The 17,436-nt window shown below is 50.7% G+C and overlaps 1 protein-coding gene across 1 annotated transcript; it reads left to right on the forward strand.

The window, feature by feature from the left end:
- The first annotated feature begins 304 nt into the window (after positions 1 to 304).
- Positions 305 to 17,173, forward strand: LOC131212576 (T-box transcription factor TBX1). Its single transcript, XM_058206491.1, has 8 exons — positions 305 to 539; positions 5,964 to 6,771; positions 8,067 to 8,223; positions 8,314 to 8,469; positions 9,758 to 9,825; positions 15,517 to 15,587; positions 16,392 to 16,686; positions 16,801 to 17,173. Exons 1-8 carry the CDS (start codon positions 305 to 307, stop codon positions 17,171 to 17,173), a joined length of 2,163 nt encoding a protein of 720 aa, XP_058062474.1.
- Positions 17,174 to 17,436: the final 263 nt, after the last annotated feature.

Here is a 17,436-nt window from a genome sequence, read left to right on the forward strand (position 1 = left end):
TCGCTTGGCCTCGACTCCCGACCGGTGACAGGAGACCGGTGCGAAGTGAAGAAGTGCGAATTACACGGGGAACGTGCCGATCGGTGAAAATTGTCAAACGTGTGAAAAATCCGGCCACTAAAACAAACCCGCGGCGGTCAGGCCGGAAACAGTGTTTATGAGTCTCGGAAGCTGTCGGTGGCCGCTAACGATGGATGCAGCAACGGATCAACATTCTTAGTGAACAGTGATTCAATCAGATCTTCTACGAAGGGTTTTTTTTTTTAATTCGATTCAAATAATTGCGATAAGAAGCGGCTCCACAATGATGCACCATCTTGATTACGCGAACGGGCACCATCGGCACAGTGACGGTGGGCCGCCGGGAGTTATGCTGCACGAGTCTTCCTACACCAATCTCGTCGGCAGCATGCCGACCATGCCGGCCGACCTAAATGGGACGGATTTTCTACACCACTACGGTCCGGCGGCGGCAGCCATCGACTACTGGAGTCCGGTTTCGTACAAAAATGGCACCAATCCGATGAAGGCGATGGAAGGTAAGTTACCGGCCGACGGGCTATGGACTACGTTTAGAGGGCCATATCCTTACAGATCTTAAAGGAGTACCTTTTGGCAGAAAACAATTTGCATAGTGAGATGAGCTTCGTGGGCCATAATGAGATGGGTTTTCTCACTTTGAAGCACCAATCTTATGTTGGGGAAATTGTTGATCACAGCCTTCTTCGGTTAGCAGCAAAAAACGGGATGCACAGCCAAGAGCCCACTCGGGGACACTTAAATGTCAGTCGAAATTTGTGAATATTTTCCGATAACTTGAAGCTCTCTGGAGCTAACATTTGAATATTGAAGATTTTTTTAATAGCAAAAGAATCTCTTCCTTAAACTGCCGAGTAGTTTAGATATTCAATTACATCTTAAAGCAAAGTCATTCGAGTTAACTATCACCGATTCGGAAGCCCGTGCAATGAATCAAATCGAATAAAACAGAGGTTTGCCTCCGATCTGTCCATTTGAAATTAAGCAGGAAGATGATGTGCGCGAAAAAAAGGATGACCTTCGTTAGCCGGCCACCGGTAATGACTACAATTACCGGGCCGGGCATCGTGGCATCGTAATGGGACGTGTTTTGACAGCCATGATTTATTCTGATCCTTTTCCGCTGGACCGCGGCCTGGGCTGCGGTCCTGCCCGCTCACCGGCCGCCGCTGATGCAATGTGCACACGCCCCGCGATTTAATTAATAGCCAATTTTTATACCCAGCAAGCTTCCTCACCGGGTGACAAACCGAGCCGGCACGTCATGTAAATGCGCGGATGATGGACGCGTACCAGTACTCCCGCCGCCACCACCGTTGCCGTCGGGTAGTTGCTGGCCGCGGAATGTTCCCAGCCAGGGCCCGCCTGAGGCATCGTTTAATTAATTGAGTCATCATTTCTGAGCCGCTCTCCGACCGACCGGGCTTCGTTTCGGGCCCCGGGGGCGCAATCAAGCGAGCTCCAATTTTCTGCCCCCGGCTGGTGGCCCCCGTTCGGTTACCGTTTTCTAATAATCTTCTTAATTAGGGAGTCAGACAGCCGCCAGCCAGTGGGCATAACTCTTTGGCTTGCGCGCTGCAGGAATGCAAAAAAGAAATGTAAAAACCAAAACACAATTAAACACACTCGCCGTAGCAGCACCGATTTATCACGCCCTATGGCCACGAGCGCGGGCAAGATGATTTAACGAATAAATTAATTATGATGTCAACCTTTGGTGTTCCCCGGTCCCGCGGTTGTCAAGAAACCATCCAACACTGGCCGGCCTGACGGGACGGGCGGCTACAAATTATTCGGGTTTCGTCCTGGTCACCGCTCACCGTCAGAGCTTATGTTTACATCACCACGCAGTGCATCAGATCGTCTCGACTCGGTTAAAAAATCGGGATCGAAAACCTGGCCGGATCAGTGGCCCCGCCAATCGCAAATCTTCCACAGACCTGTCCGCACCGGTGTCCGCCGGCCGGCAAAATATTGGCCCGGGGGGCCAGCTACTGGCTACCGGAAGGCAGTATTTCGTCCGCTTTCGGACACGCCGTTGAAAGCTGGAGCCGGCTACTACTGCGGCCCAGCATGGATCGACGGTGGCGCAACAGCGACCGTCAAGTCCGAGACCTGACCAAGCTGACCCGACCTGGCCACTCGATCGATCGAAGGAGCTGTGCGCGCTCGCTGTCCGCCGGTGCTTAATTGATGGGTGCCTGCGCGGTGCGCTAGCCGAAAACTCCACAACTCACCGGACCCGTTCCGGGAAAAGTCCAACCGATTTTGGGTCCCGATTTGGTGAGTGGTCTGTTTATCGACCGCACCCGCTGTCTGGATTCCGGGGCAGTCCGGCGTCCTGGGAAATAAAAACATGTAATAAATTCATCGCCGAAAGCGGACTGTTTCCAAATACGATGCTCGGATCAGAGTCGTGAAAAGTGTCTCGGAAAATGCGTCGGGAAGGGAACGGGGACCCGGAAGGCTGTCCGTGGTCATCCGTGACACCGTCTGAGCGAATCTGCAGCTTTCGTTATCGAAAGCAAACCAAACAACCCAAAAAATCTTCCCACTTCCCAAACTGTTTACGGTATGCGGTCCGGAGTCGACGAGCGGGCGAAATACGATCGGCAGAGCGGAACACATGCGTGGCCACAGAGCCTGAGGAAAGAAAAGGGTGCGCAGGGAGAAACGGGAAAACTGGAAGCAAACGAGCAACGCTGGACAGATACGTAGCGACCTCACGACGGACGAAGGAGACACCGCGCACAGGAGCAGCAACACTCGACTAATTACAACATAAATATTTGCTTTCGACATGACACTGTAAATTATGAGGCGACCCGACACGACCCGACCACAACCCGAAGCCCGGCGGCCAAAGCGGAGGGCACGAAGCGGTGGCGTATGGAAACCATTTTCACACTCGAGAAGATGCGGGCTGCGTGTGAAAAGTGTCTCTGGGTCTGGGTCTGGGTCAATCGCAACATTTTCACCGGAAGGCGTTCATCGGCCAAAAAGGTTGCGTTCCGTTTGTTGAGAAAGATTATAAAAAATGTCTGAATTGCATTCCGTCGTTAGCGTGGCCACGTGTGTGACAACCGTAACGGTCATTTTAAATCAATCATCATCGGGCAGGTTCACTTACTTACACGCCCGCCATCGGGCTCACTCGTCACCCGTCGTCGGAGGTCAGCTACCTTTCCGGGACGGCAATCCGAGCGCGATCGCAAATCACAACGCTCATTTGTAACTGGAGGGGTCTGGCTCCGACGATGAGAACGCGCCGTTGAAAGGATCTCCACCAACAGTTTAACGCGCGGGCCGCAATTGCGCCATCATCGGTACGCTGACATCTGCCGACCGCGGGGCACGTGCCCGTGCGTACGCCAAGGATCGGTCGATCGGTTCTCCAGACACTCAGCCGTCGACGGGGCACGGCACGCAGGACACATTGTAACACCTTCCTCGCTGGTGGCCGTGTTGTTGTACGCTGACCAATGAAAACAATCAAACAACCGCGACGACGAGGACGAAGACGCCACCGCCACCAGCAACCTGTCGGGCTGAGTCGGACGAAGTGTTGACATGGCCTGCAATAACAAGCGGACTTGAGTGAGGAGCTACACCCCAGAGGGCAGTACACAAATGGTATCGGGAGGCAGCGTCCCGGTAAGGGGTGATCGAAGCATAGTTTACTGATCAACTCATGTTGTTACTTCAAAATGGCATAATCTTCAAGGAATTCGCGAATCGAACGTCCAAAGACTGTATGTAACGGTTGTCCATCCTTTCAGGCACTAGTTAGGGGTTGTCACCGGCGCGTTCCGTCTTCGTTTGATGTACGGTTCGCCAAGGCCAAGATTTATATCTTGTTAATTTAAAATAATTGCGATCGCGCTCACCCGTAACTCCCCGGTTGGCGGGCGGACATAAATCGTGCTGAACTAATTGTCAATTTGGAGCAATCCCTTTACGGCCGAACGAACGTTGTCCCACATTCCCACCGGGTGTGGACTTTCCGATTTCATTCACACCTCGCACTGGTACGGTGTTTCTCTTCTCGGTGTTTTCGCCCGCAAAGGAGTTGGCGAAACTTGTCGACTGATGCTCGAGATTGATGGCCGAGTAGGCGCTGCGCGTTTGCTGTTGCGGATTTTCTACGTCACTGTTAGAACGCTGTCAATACGAGCGTAGCAAGCGGTCCGTGCCATTGCACGGACGATGGAAAATTCGATGGAACTACGGAGCAGGATACGGGACGCAAATGTGGCCATGGCGTGTTTTGGGACGGTACGAGCTCTCGGCGCCCGGGAACGGGGCCGTTCCACGTGCGCTCCAGTTGCTCCGTTGTCGAACGGGTTGATTAATGGTGCTGCACTGACTTTGCACTAATTCGACGAAATTCCAGCTCACATTCCACGCCGAGGCCGAGGTTCTCTTTTCTTCAGTGCCATATGCGCCTTGTTTCTGTGCTCATCTTGTGATTTTCGTTTCTTGCATGGTGTCGCCCGTACGGAAAGCAGAAGAATGAACGTTGTAGAATCGATCCACTGAGCGGAGACGCTGAAATTTTTGTTATTTTTCACGAACCACTTTTGACGATCAATGGATACTTGTAAATAAGTAAGTTAGAACAGCGTTCGTCGATTCTTCTTGGGCTTCTAGATTGGCTTCTCTTATACGCCTACTGGGATGCCCCAAAATCCACACAGTTGACCAGAATGTCAAGAGTCAAGGTTTTGTTGTGTTAGAAATATATCGAAATGTCCATTGTCCAATGTCTTATTTTCCGTTTTTATTCTAGTAATTTTACGCTACAATTATTCTATCAATTAGATTCCACCCGATTGCATAATTTAGAGAAGTCACAGGGCACTGTGCAGTATGAGAAAGCACTGAAAGTGGGAGAACCGACGGAGAACCTTTCAGACGGAGTAAGGAGAACTTTAGTTAAACAGCCCTAAGGTAACAGGATCGTAGATCTGCAACGGTCAGCGTACAGACATTTCCCAAGGCGAAAATTACCCAAAGAAAATGAAACAAAACCCTTAAAACTGATTCGTTTACTTCAGCAATTAGAGTAATCTCCAAATCTGGGAGCACTTTGGACACGCTTTCGGTAGCTTGCCGCGCGACCTGCGGATGCGACATTCCAGGAAAACTCATAAACTCCTGGGCCATCAAAATATGGCCCAGAGAACGCGCCACAAAACCAGAACCGCACAGCAAATTGCTTCACGTAACGGCGCTCGCTCCCTTTTAAGGATGCCGCAACCGAAGTACTTGGGCGGCATTCCTACGTTCAGCGGTTCTAACTCCTGTGCTTGATCGCTGTTCATTTTTTTTCGGGGTTTGCCTCTCCGCGAACCAGTGGAGGGAACCACGCAAAGTTGTGACTGGCACAAGCCAGTCAAAATTTTATGACCTGTGAAAAACGGTCGATGATTGCTTAATGGCGCTGCGTTAGAGAATTTTTCCGCCGCCTTCGGGGTGCCTTCTGACGAACGTCACCGGAGCCGTCGGAGCGCGGAGCGGTAAACGAAAGTTACTCGTTTTGCGTTTTTCCGGATTTTAGGTGAAGGTCTACTTTATTTCAATTTTCTTCTCTGCCTCGGTGGCACCGTCTAGACGCGGCACTCCCGTGGCGGTGGGGCCGTGCCGTACTTCGATTTGTGCTGAATTTACGACCGCGCAAATGACAGTGATGATGACGATGGCGGGACGGGCACTTTTTGCCGACCAAATATCCCGACCTGGGGAGGCCTGGGGGGATCGCAAGACGGGAGGCCATTTTTTCTGCGCAAACGGGTGGGAATGGGAAGATGATTTATCCTTGCCCTGAGCCTTCTATATTTAGCTGACCTCCGGATCTGACCCAACCCAAGTAACCCAAGAGGAAACCCAAGTAACGCATATCGTGTGCTCTGTTCCATCCACAGCCTGCCTGCAGAATGCCAACAAGGGTCAGTACAACCCGCTGGAACAAGTGGAACAGCTGAGCATCAGTTGCGACAGCGAGCAGTCCTCGCCGGTTCACGGTGGCCATCCTCTGGCGGGCCCCAACCTCAACAGTCTCAATCTGTCCGCCAGCCTGAACCTGAACCTGAACAACAATAATGACCTCAGCAGCAATAAGAATCTCCACGAACCGCTGGTAGCAGCGCGTCCGGCGAAAGCCACTCGGGCCGGAGATGAATTTGGTGGCGTCCGGACGAGAGCCTCCCGGAGACACACCATCGGGTCGCAGAATGCGTCTCCACGGGCGACCGACGGACAGCGGGTGTGTATGGGCGAGGGTGAGCCGGACGAGACGGGTAGTCCGGAGGAGGAGGACGAAGGACATCCCGGTGGTAGTGACGGCGATACTTCTGGTGGTGGTGGTGATGTTGGTGACGGCGCTAGTAGACGAGGGCGCCCAGCCCTGGCGGCGAACGGGCGAGATTCTTCTACGGCCGGCGGTAAGGCGGTGGGGCCGTGTGCGGCGGCCGCGCGGAAGGTGGCGGCCACGGTCGATCCGGATAAGCCTTATCATCCGACGCTCGGCTCGGTGGTGGTGGTGCTCGAGGGCAAACACTTGTGGGACAAATTTCACGAGCAGGGCACCGAGATGATAGTGACCAAGGCGGGCCGCCGCATGTTCCCGACCTTCCAGGTGCGGGTGGAGGGGCTGAGCCTGGCCACCGAGTACCTCATGATCATGGACTTTGTGCCGCTGGACGATAAGCGCTACCGATACGCGTTCCACACGTAAGTGGCGTCGCGTGGGACCGTCCGCCGGCGAATGCGGCCGAAGTTTCGGTCAACCCGCGACCGCGCCCGTGCACGCATGCATGTGTTTGTGTCTATTGGTTGTGACTTGTGCATGACGCTTTGGACGCCGGAGGGGGCACAGTACGTAATCGAACGCATCGGTAACGGCCAGCTATCTGGTCCATTGCGTAACGGGATGAGGCGTCGCTAACGATCGAGCGTAACAACGCAAATTGAACGCATCGCTGCCCGTACTAATACCACATCGTTAGAATAGACATTAGACTAAAAACATAATGAGACTAATATTACATTTGATGACTGTGCTGAACACTGTCAAGTGAGCGTTACATGAGCGAAACGAGCGTGACGTTACATAATTTGCATGCATCAGTACTTCAGTTCAAGTCGTGCAAATAGGATGATCCATCACGTGTTTGGATTTTATACTACCGATTACTTAACTTTTAAAACGTCAAACTTCATTCTGGAAATTGTGAAAATTTTGTTAAAATTTTGACATTTACAAAAACGGGGCGCTATACGCTTGCAGAAAATTGGGAAATAGGAATAACTTATTTCCAAAGTGTTGAGTCAAAGTGTTCCAAACTGTATGAAATTTGGAAAGCTCATGACCATCTCGGTGCTTATGTGTTAATGAGCAGAATTGTCTTATTTGGCCCTCAGAAAATCAACACGTCGAGCAAGAGAAGCCATTGCACCCGAAACGAGTGATTGTTGGTGTGGATTTTGATCCGACGGCATCATCGGCCCATTTTTATGCCAAAATGAAGAAAGAGCCGCATCCGTCCGTGAAATGTTGACTGGTTCTTCGGCGAAATTGAAGCTGAAAACTTGGCCGACATTCGGTTTCAACAGGACAGCTTATAGATTACAGGCCGTAATCGATATTTTGCACCCCATCTTCAGAATCCAAACACTAGATGAACCACGCGTTTAAAACGTTTGGAACGATTCCTAGCAAAACCTTGGATTATTAATTTGGTTGAGAAAGTGCCCTGGATTATGAAAAAGGCAGCCAAAGTTGGTTACGAGTAATGAAAATCCAATAATTATGGGCCACTTAACTTCCAGCAAAATTTGTTCAATTCGCGAAAAGTTCAGCAAAGTTCATCAACTGTCCAGCAAGGTCCGCATGTCCTAACATAAGCTTACCAAAAATTTAAAAAACCTGTAATCACCTCCCCAACAACTTGAGGCTTCAGGATACCAACCGTACGGGTGTTCAATAAAAGGCGCTATAACTTTACCTATCGATCCATTACGCACAGCTCCAGTTGGGTTGTGGCCGGAAAAGCGGACCCCATTTCCCCGCCACGGATCAGCGTCCATCCCGACTCGCCGGCCACCGGTGCCACCTGGATGAAGCAAACCATCTCCTTCGACAAGCTGAAGCTCACCAACAACCAGCTGGACGATAACGGGCACGTGAGTAAAGCGAGAGCCTATTTAGCCCCATCTTTTAGAAAAGCCATTCCCAAACTTCAGGCTCTCTCTCTCTCTCTCTCTCATCCTCAGATCATCCTGAACTCGATGCATCGCTACCAGCCGCGGCTGCACGTGTGCTTCTACACGCGCAACGGCGTCAAGGACGAACGGGATACGCTGACGCACCGAACGTTCGTCTTTCCCGAAACATCCTTCACGGCGGTGACGGCCTACCAGAACCAACGGGTAAGAAAGTTCACTAAGTCTGTCACTTCAGCCCGCAAGAGTGCAGGGCCTGTGGCTGTGGAGGCTATGATTGCGTTGACCACGAGTGTTTACTGCTCGGGGTTCCCGTCGTAGCGGGTCCCGCAACATCGTAGTACAAATACACGGCCCCGATGAGCAGCAGTGGCCGCAGCACAGCAGCATCCTTTTCCCATTACGCACGACCAAACAAACGATTAAAAAAGGTTCGGTCTGTTTAATGTTTATCTTTAACCCGGGGCAGCATAACGATCATGCTGCTCCGCTGACGCTTCACAGTGAGCGCATGATCTGGCAAAGGTCGCTATGCTGGTCGCCAACTGGTCTGTGGGGAATATGCCGGGAATGCCTTCACCGTTTGAACCCGAACTTCGATTCACATTAATTAGCCACACTGTGAACATGGTGAGCATTATGGAACGCGTTAAGGGCGCGTTGTCAAATTTCAAGATCGTTTCAAGTGATTCGTTTCACAATCAAACGATACAGAGATCGCGGTGATCATCATAAACCCACACCAGCGTCAAACGAGTGGATCAGGGTTTGCCAAACCGAAAACCCACCCGAAACATGCTGTGGGTGGATTTAATTCCACCATAAAACCCGCGGGTCTCACTAAATCACCGCCGAACGATTTGCGGCACACGCAGACAGAGAGAGAGAGAGAGAGAGAGAGCGAGAGCGCGCGTGGACATGCAAAGCGATCCTGTTGCGCGGCGGGTGATGTGTCTCCGTGTAATCGTAAATTCTAAAGCACGCCTAAATCATAACAAAAAAAACCACAGCCACCGAAATGGCACGACCAACCCGAAGTCGCAGAGGTCACATTTCGTGACAGACCGTGCTCTGCGTGGTGCGTGACGTGGCGCGGGTTTTCCGTGTCACGGCGAGCCGCCCGGCGCACGGCGATTAAAAGTAATGAATGGGTTCAAAATATTTTGACAGATATTACAAAGTAGAAAAGATATATTGGAATGTGGATATTGTCGCTCCATCCCCCCCGGGAGAGCATAACTTGTCAAGCCGAGGGATGCTGCTGCTGCGCGGAGGGCTCATAAATTTCCATCTCCCGCGCTCGCGCTCTCGCTCCAGTTTCATAATTGATTTGCGTCCGCCCGCCGAGCGCCAAGCGCCGTGCGCCGAGTTAATGAAAATGGAGCAGTGTGTTGCGGCCAATTTAGCGGACCTCTTAAGATCTCTGAGAGCCCTCCCCATTTTTAGTCCGAATGTTGTTGTTAATTGTTCACTTTTTTCACCCTTCCCCGACTAGGTAACGCAGCTCAAGATCGTCAGCAATCCGTTCGCGAAAGGATTCCGGGACAACGAAACCAACGAGGAGTAGGTATCCGGGGGGGGCGGAAGGGGCGACGGTAACCGTTTTACAGCCCACCACTTACGACCCATTTGATTTACAGCGACTTAAAAATGCATATAAAACCGAAGTGAAACCGACCCAGCGCGCAATCGTGGGTTTGTTTACTGGCTGAGTTATACGTTCGAGCTGCTTCCAAGCGGTGAAGAAGTAAGGGAAGTAGAGTGTGATTCTGGGACCCCCGGGCGGGCCGGCGGTCCCAGCATTGTGAGCTCTGTGCCGACGACACTTTTGTTATTGTTTTCGCGAGCGCGAGCAATAGAAAATAAACAGCGCCGTGCCGACGGACGAAGATCGTCGCCGAATCGCAATAAAAGGAACCGGACCGGAGTGGAGTTCTTTGAAAGCGACGATCAAGATGTCACTACGATCTCTACCGCTCGATGTCCCCCTCGAGCGATCTCCGCTTTGTGTTTATGTTAATAGCACGAAATTTATTTATGTTGCTGATGATGCTGAGGGCCACGCTTTTTTACCCGCATCACAAAAGGCCCGCCGATGCCACCAGATTATTGCGTTCATTATTACCCTGGCGGGTAATACCCTCATTTAAGTTCGTTTGTCACCTCGGCTTGGTCAGCGGTGGAAGTGTGAACTTAATTAAATACTAAATTATGCACATTGCAACCACCGCGCACCGCGCAGTGGAGGCTCAGGAGGCCAACGATCACGTGTTTTGGGGCATAAATTTTCCACGCCAGCAAATAGGCGACCTTCCGGTAAACGAACACGTGTCGGAAGTTTAGTTTTTTCCCGCTTTCCATCGGAATGGACAGCTACCTAGTGGAGAGATCGCTCTTGAAGGCTAAGCGATTTGATTAACACAGCCTTGCGGGGTGGTAAATCTTGGCAGCAACAGTTCCGGAAAATCGTGCTCCTCGTTCGACTCATCGCACTCGTGCGCGGGCGCTGTTGTGGCCAAGGATGGCGAATAAATTCCGTTCGAGGTGATATCGTTAAATCGAACGTTTATGGTGTGTTTATGCAATGCTCGTTTGCTTCGCACGCATCCATCAGCCTTTTGGGACGGAGAGCATGGTTTTCCATGGCGGTGGGCGAAAACATGGTCGAAGAATGTTTGGATAATCCATCTTCGATTCGACGGTCTCGGGTGAGCGATGGCACGTACCTTCTGTCATCTTTGGCTACGACGCTAGAGTTGTTGTTTCATTGGTTCCAAGTTGATGGGGTAGAAGCAAGGCTTTGCAATTTCCAATTTTCTATCATTCTGAACAGGGCGACGAAGAAGTTCCAAGTATCTCTAGGCCTTTTCTCTGTTTCTTAAGATTTGAAACAATATGGAATGACAAACCATGCTACTTGATCGGAAGAAATGATGGGAAAAGACAGCTTAATGGAATAATGTATGACCCGATGAGGGTATCAATGTAACGAAGAACAATGGCGTTACTAGTTCCAGGACTACAATTGGAGACTGAGAATTCTCGTGCGACTTCGATGAAGTTCTAAAATAAAATAAATGAATATAACAATTGACAAACATTACGTCGATCGATAAGATGTAAATCTGAAAATGAAACCAATATCGGGAGAGAAAATTGTTAAGAATTATCGCAATCAAAAGTTAGTGGTAATAACTCACTATTCCTACTTACAAACCCATTGGATGTTAATCTCAACGGATCATTTTGATCAGCCTAATTTCTGTGTTTTTCAATGAGTATCTTTAGAAGCCGGCCATAGTCTTGGCTCAACAACCATGCTTACATCGTTCACCAACTTCTGCTGTGTTTCTCCCGATTGTCATTTTAATGTAGTAAACTTGTATTGCTCGTAGTAAACTTCTTCCAACAAAATCACCCTCAAGCAGGTTAGTTATTATTTTAATCTTTCCTGAGAACGGCCATTTTACATCCATCGACACTGGCCACTAGGAAAGCGATCGAAATTGGTTTCAAACAATTTCATTCACCAACATTCCCGCGCCCGTTGGAGGTGACCGAAGATCCGAGCCTTAATGAGCGGCCCGCGATAACGCAAACCATGCCGCAGGCAACATCCAGACCCGCCAGATGTTGCGAAAGACCCCAACACCCGGGTGCCATAACGAAAAGCGCGTAGGCAGCTTCGTCGATTGACTTCGACGAGAAAAGGCCTCGCGTGCGTACGTACGGCTTTCATCGATATTTTATTAGAAACATAAATAAACAGCGCTCCTAATCATTGCATCAAACTGGAAGCGGATTGTTAACGATTGGCGCTCGCGGCCGACATGTCCGCCTCGGCCTCGATTGGGCCAATCTCGGACCGGAACGCAACGAATAAACAAAGTGCGGGTAAAGTGGCCACCCCGAGACGCAAAACACAGAAAATAAAAACCCACCAACCTCCGTCGCAATCAAACGGGGCGAGGGAACACTTTTCAAATTTCGGACCTCACTTCTTCGGTCAGACTTCTCCGGCCTGGCCCCGGTCGTTCTTCGGCTATTTTTGGGAGGTTTCTCGAGTTTCCGATCTCGATTACGGCGTGCTTTATTTACGCGCTACGGATCAGCGTGCTCGATCCCGGTGGTGGATTACGATATCCTGGCGCACCACGGTCGGTAGCACGTAAAGGAAGAGGTTCTCGTCGAGGATCCGATCGATCGGGTAGTCGGAAGCGTGTGGCTGCCGTGGGCACGGGATCATCATTTACGCCACCAGCTGCGGGTCTAGTCCATGGCAGAGATGGCGGAACAGCAGCAGTAGGTCCTCCTGTTTGTGCAGCCAATCCTTGTCGGCGTCGGCATGCCAGCTAGAAACGCAAGCGCCCTTATGTCCGGATCCTGCGGCTTTTATATAGCAATGACCATACCTGATCTAATGCAGATTTCTGCCAAAGTGTTTTTTCTCTCATGCTCACCAACTACGTCGGTTCGCGATTGGCATCGGGTTTGGCCAACTTCGGTGCCCGCCATCCCTCTGCTTAAAGCCACCCAAATAACCACAGCATAACTCATGGCGAAGGAGAGCGCAGTCTCCCCAAAAAACCATAGCACTGGCAGCTCATAAACTAGGCTGTTCCTATTTTATGATAATTTCTCCGGCAACAACTGACGGCTTTCCGGAAAATTTCGTTGGACAGATCTCAGGCCAAATGGAGTCTTCGGGCACCTTTTCGCTCCATCTCTAATGGTGTTTTATTGAAAAACATCGTTTCGCTACCATTCTAAATGGCCCGTAACAGGCAGGTAAACATTGGTGTCCCAGCGTCCGACGAGCGAAGGGTCAGCGATGGGGAGGGTTTTAAAAAATTCCAAACTTATGGTTCCCCTCCAAGCTGGTCAACCGGGATACAGTAGTGCGTTCCGCGTATCGCTTGTGGTCCACTCAAATCAATATATTTACCACTTGCTTGAGGTTTGCGGGCGTACGTAGAAAAAGAAACCCCTTTCGGGGATGGGCGGATTCCCCAAAAATAAGCGTTGGTGAGCAGCAGTGGGTTGGCCATCACCGGCGTTTTATGCTACCACCGCCAGCGGAGACACCGACGGGTGAGGGCTGTTAAACAAACAGTAAATCATAACGGAAAACCCCACCCGGAATCGTTTGTTTATGGCTCCCAAGCAGATTGCGGACTCCGGGGCCATAAGATAATTTTCAAACATTCCCGCGTGTCCGCGTGAGAGCGCGCCGCGCGGCTGAGGAAAATGTTGGCCAAAGTTCCAGCCGAGTCCACGGAGCGGAGCAATATCCATTACACCGAATCGTTGTGTGATTGGTGTGATCTTTTCCTGTATAGCCCTGGCCAGCTTATCGCCATCGCCGAAACTCGATCGCTGTCCAGCGGCCACGGATATGAAGCATATGCTGGGTCGCTGTGCGGGATCCAGGATCCGCCACATAAGCGATCGCGATGACGTGCGATCGGTTTTTGGTTTATTGTGGCAAACGAAACGTTGTACCATCATCTGGGCCGCCGAGGGGCATCGGCAGCCACCAGCAGCACCATTTTTGGTAAACAAATCGCCGATTATGAAACAACAGGCGGGCAAGGGATTCTGATAAGCAACAGGCTGGTGCCCGCCATCGTGTCTGAGCGATACTGCAGAAGTGGGCGCAATCAAACGGTGTTTGATTTTCTGGCCCCAGTTTGTTGGTCCTAGTGCCCGATGCAAGCCGATTGATGGTGCACTCGATGGCTGCGCTTGATCGCGGCCATTTGTTGAATGCAGTCCGAGATTACTTCAAAAGTGAGTGAGAAGAGAATCCGTAACCGACGAGCAGCTTTATGGTTTCCTTATTGGGGCCAGCTGAATGTGGAAGACCACGTTGGCTATCTCCACCAAATCGTTCGACGATTGTTTGTGAACATTTTGTTGGAATATGTTTCAATTTGTGACGCAATTAGCCCAACGGCGTGCCATAAATCGGAACAACATATTCGACTCGAACTCGAAATGTTTCGTTTCATTACATAATGTTCCATTCCAACCAAAAGAAATCCATTATTTTTGCCCGATTTATGCACCGTTTTGTTATATAATTTGTTGCCATTGAAAAGATAATTTCATAATGGCCCCTCTAACGAAAGTCTTGATCCTTACTGGCGATTTTCACAATCTTCACTAGAGCACAAGCTTGTTGGTCCCAGGTCCAGACTGTTTTGGATGCATTAAACGATGTGTGAAGTAGAGATCTCAATGTAGTACTTTGCCATACGGAAGCAACTCATAATAAATGATCCCATTCAAGGCTCATCAAATACACAGCAGAACCTTCTTGGCCGTTAATCCTGTTGCGATCATCATTTGAGCTCACACTTTGACCACGATTTTGTCGTATGTGACTCATTTTTCATCCCCATCCGACCATTCGTTTAAGAAATGGGTCGAATTCATTCCGTTTCCCCAAGACTTCACAGATGGAAATTCGATCTATCGTGTGCTACGGTGTTCACTGGTGTGGCACCCAAACATCGAGCTTCTTTTTCAATTCAGCTTTGGACAAATATTTCAAAACTGTGATATTTAGCTCCCTGGCGGTTGGCCTGTCTATGTGAGATGCATCTTTAACATCAAAAAAGGCTGAATGGAATTGACGAAACCAAAATGGCACGTAATTAGCTGTTGAAGTTTCGGCACCGTAAATACCATTCAGAATAACAATGGTCTAGGCTTGCATTTTCACCTGTATCCCAGAAAAAAAAAACAGTTAAAAGTACCGAATTTTCTCTTCGCCCCGTTAATACTCTGCAACGCACAACTGAATGGCGACACCTTCAGGGCCAGCATAAACATGAAATTATTACGATCGACACTTCACCAGATATCGATCACTACAGCCATCTATCGACAAAATAAGAGGTTTCTTTTGCTCCAACCTAATATTTGCCGTAACAACGCCACGGGGTATTCTAGTAAAAAATCTATTTGTAGACTCTTCCGCAAGCGCGCGTTTATCATTCTCGGAATTGCGGTTGTTGCAAATGCGCCGAACAGTGCAGTGACGGTTAAACCGTTGTCAGCCACTTATGATTCGTACTTTAAGGATCCGAGCGAAGGTGGCGACATGGTCACGAACAGACGCAGCGCACAACAATGTGCGCATCATCATTTCGTTGTCACATATTCAGAAAACCTTTCGCCATTCAGCAGCATTTTGTAGCAGCCGTGGTGCCTTTTCTTATTTCTTTCTTTTACCTTTTCCATTGCCAGCTCCCAGGAACGATCGGCTCCGGCCATGAGCGAACGGTTGAAAAACGAGCGCAACTCCAGCTACAACAAGAGTAAGTACCGAATCCCAAAACCCATTGGCCCGAAAGTGAAAAGTGAGAAAAGTTTGAATTTTTCACTCGTATAACTCGTTCTGCAATTTTCGTCCCGCGTCGGGTGGGCATTTTCCGAAACTGAATTTTCCCCGGAATTCGGTGACAAAACAAAACGGCGAACCACACTTTTCTGTCCGTACGTAACTTGAGCGATGCGATTTTTATGGTTCTCCCGTTTAATGTGTTTTTTTTTCGTGTGTGTCCTGCTGCTTCTTCTGCTTCTGTGGTGCATTTTTACGATTTGTATTTCCACTTTTCGTGCGTCGAAAACAAAGCCATTAGGCAGAGTGAGACGCACTTTGGGAATAAAACCAATCCACGCAACCAACCGTGGCCGACCAAAGAGACGGAGACGAGGACGTGATGAAAAGCTGGCTGCACATTTTCTTCGCACCCGGGACCGCATCGTTAAAAACTTGGAGCCTCTTGAAGTGGCGGATTCCTGGCGGTTGCCATCGCCTTTTTTTCCACTTCCAACCCCGGGCAGCGATCCGCGCGGTGCACGCGTGCCAATAATCCGCGAAGGAAGTAAACCGTGAACAGTGCGCCGCGCGACCGACTTTATGCTCGATTTATGGCCAAAAGACCGCCTCTTCGCTAGCCGTGGTCGAGATGTCGCCACTATCACTTTCATCGCCTGTCGGCGGTCCCGTCGATTGCATTCACACCCGTCAATGTGCTCTCTTTCTCTCTATGTCTCTCTCTCTCTTTCGAACGCCGTGCCGTGGGTGATAATTGTGCGCGGCTTTCTGCGGCCCACAGAGGATAGCGAAATGGTTGAAGCAGTTTCGTCACTAGCGCCGACGACCGCTGGCGCCGTCAGTTCCTCCGTTCCTGGACCCGTGGTAGGCACCACCGTGCTTTCGATGCATCCATCAGCACACCCATCGGCCCTGCATCATCTGCAGCATCACCTGCAGCAGCATCAACAGCATCAGCAACACCAGAGCCATCTTCTGCACCAATCACCCGGTAGCGGCTCCAGTAACGGCAGTAACGCGAGTAACGCCAGCAGCACCGGAAGCACCGATAGTGGCGCCAATCATCAGCATCATCAGCACCATCAGCAGCACCATCAGCAGCAGCAACAGCAGGCCCTGAATGGTGTGGGCCATCATTCGCCTTCGCTCGCGTCACCGGGCGCATCCTTATCGCCGTACGCCGCCGGAAGCTCGCAGATGCTGGGCCAACCGTACGCATCGGACCCGAGTGGCTTCGGTCCGATCTACCATCATCATCATCACCACCATCACCACAATCCGCTCGGGGCGCCCACCTACATGGCGCCGCATCCGTCATCGTTCGCCGACAAGTACAAACTGGCCACACCGTCGTCCTCGGCCTCCCCGCCACCACCTCCTCCGCCGCTGCCGCCACCCAACACACTCACGCCACCGGGGACCGCGTACACGGGCCACTATCAGAGCTTCTACGCCACCGGCACCGCCCATGCCGGACATCCGGCCACGATGGTCCATGGCCGCATGGCAACGGTAGCTTCGATCGCCTGCCGGGACCGTCCGGACCACTCGTGGTATCCTTAGTGCCTTGACTGGGTCTGGTCTGTAAATAGGAAGCCTCCCCGCGCCACGAACACTGTTTCCGGAAACCGATCGAGTATTATCGAGCGATCAAACGGGGCTCCTTTTGATTGTTGTGCCAAAGTCGACGAAGGTAATCGTGCATAAAATTGAATAAATGGTAGCACCAATCAGTGCCAAGTCACCGAACAGTGGATGTGTTTTCGATTGGCCACTTGAATCCGAAATCAGGACCTTTCGTTGCGGTCATAGTTTGGGCCGGAACT

This window comes from Anopheles bellator, chromosome 2 (assembly GCF_943735745.2).
Source record: "Anopheles bellator chromosome 2, idAnoBellAS_SP24_06.2, whole genome shotgun sequence".
In the NCBI taxonomy this organism is placed as follows: domain Eukaryota; kingdom Metazoa; phylum Arthropoda; class Insecta; order Diptera; family Culicidae; genus Anopheles; species Anopheles bellator.

Bases quoted from the DNA above. Each gene is read 5' to 3' on its own strand.
- LOC131212576 (XM_058206491.1), top strand. From the start codon at position 305: ATGATGCACCATCTTGATTACGCGAACGGGCACCATCGGCACAGTGAC. The intron at 6,772-8,066 runs GTAAGTGGCGTC...CATTACGCACAG, and splicing joins TACCGATACGCGTTCCACAC to CTCCAGTTGGGTTGTGGCCG. The intron at 8,470-9,757 runs GTAAGAAAGTTC...TTCCCCGACTAG, and splicing joins CGGCCTACCAGAACCAACGG to GTAACGCAGCTCAAGATCGT.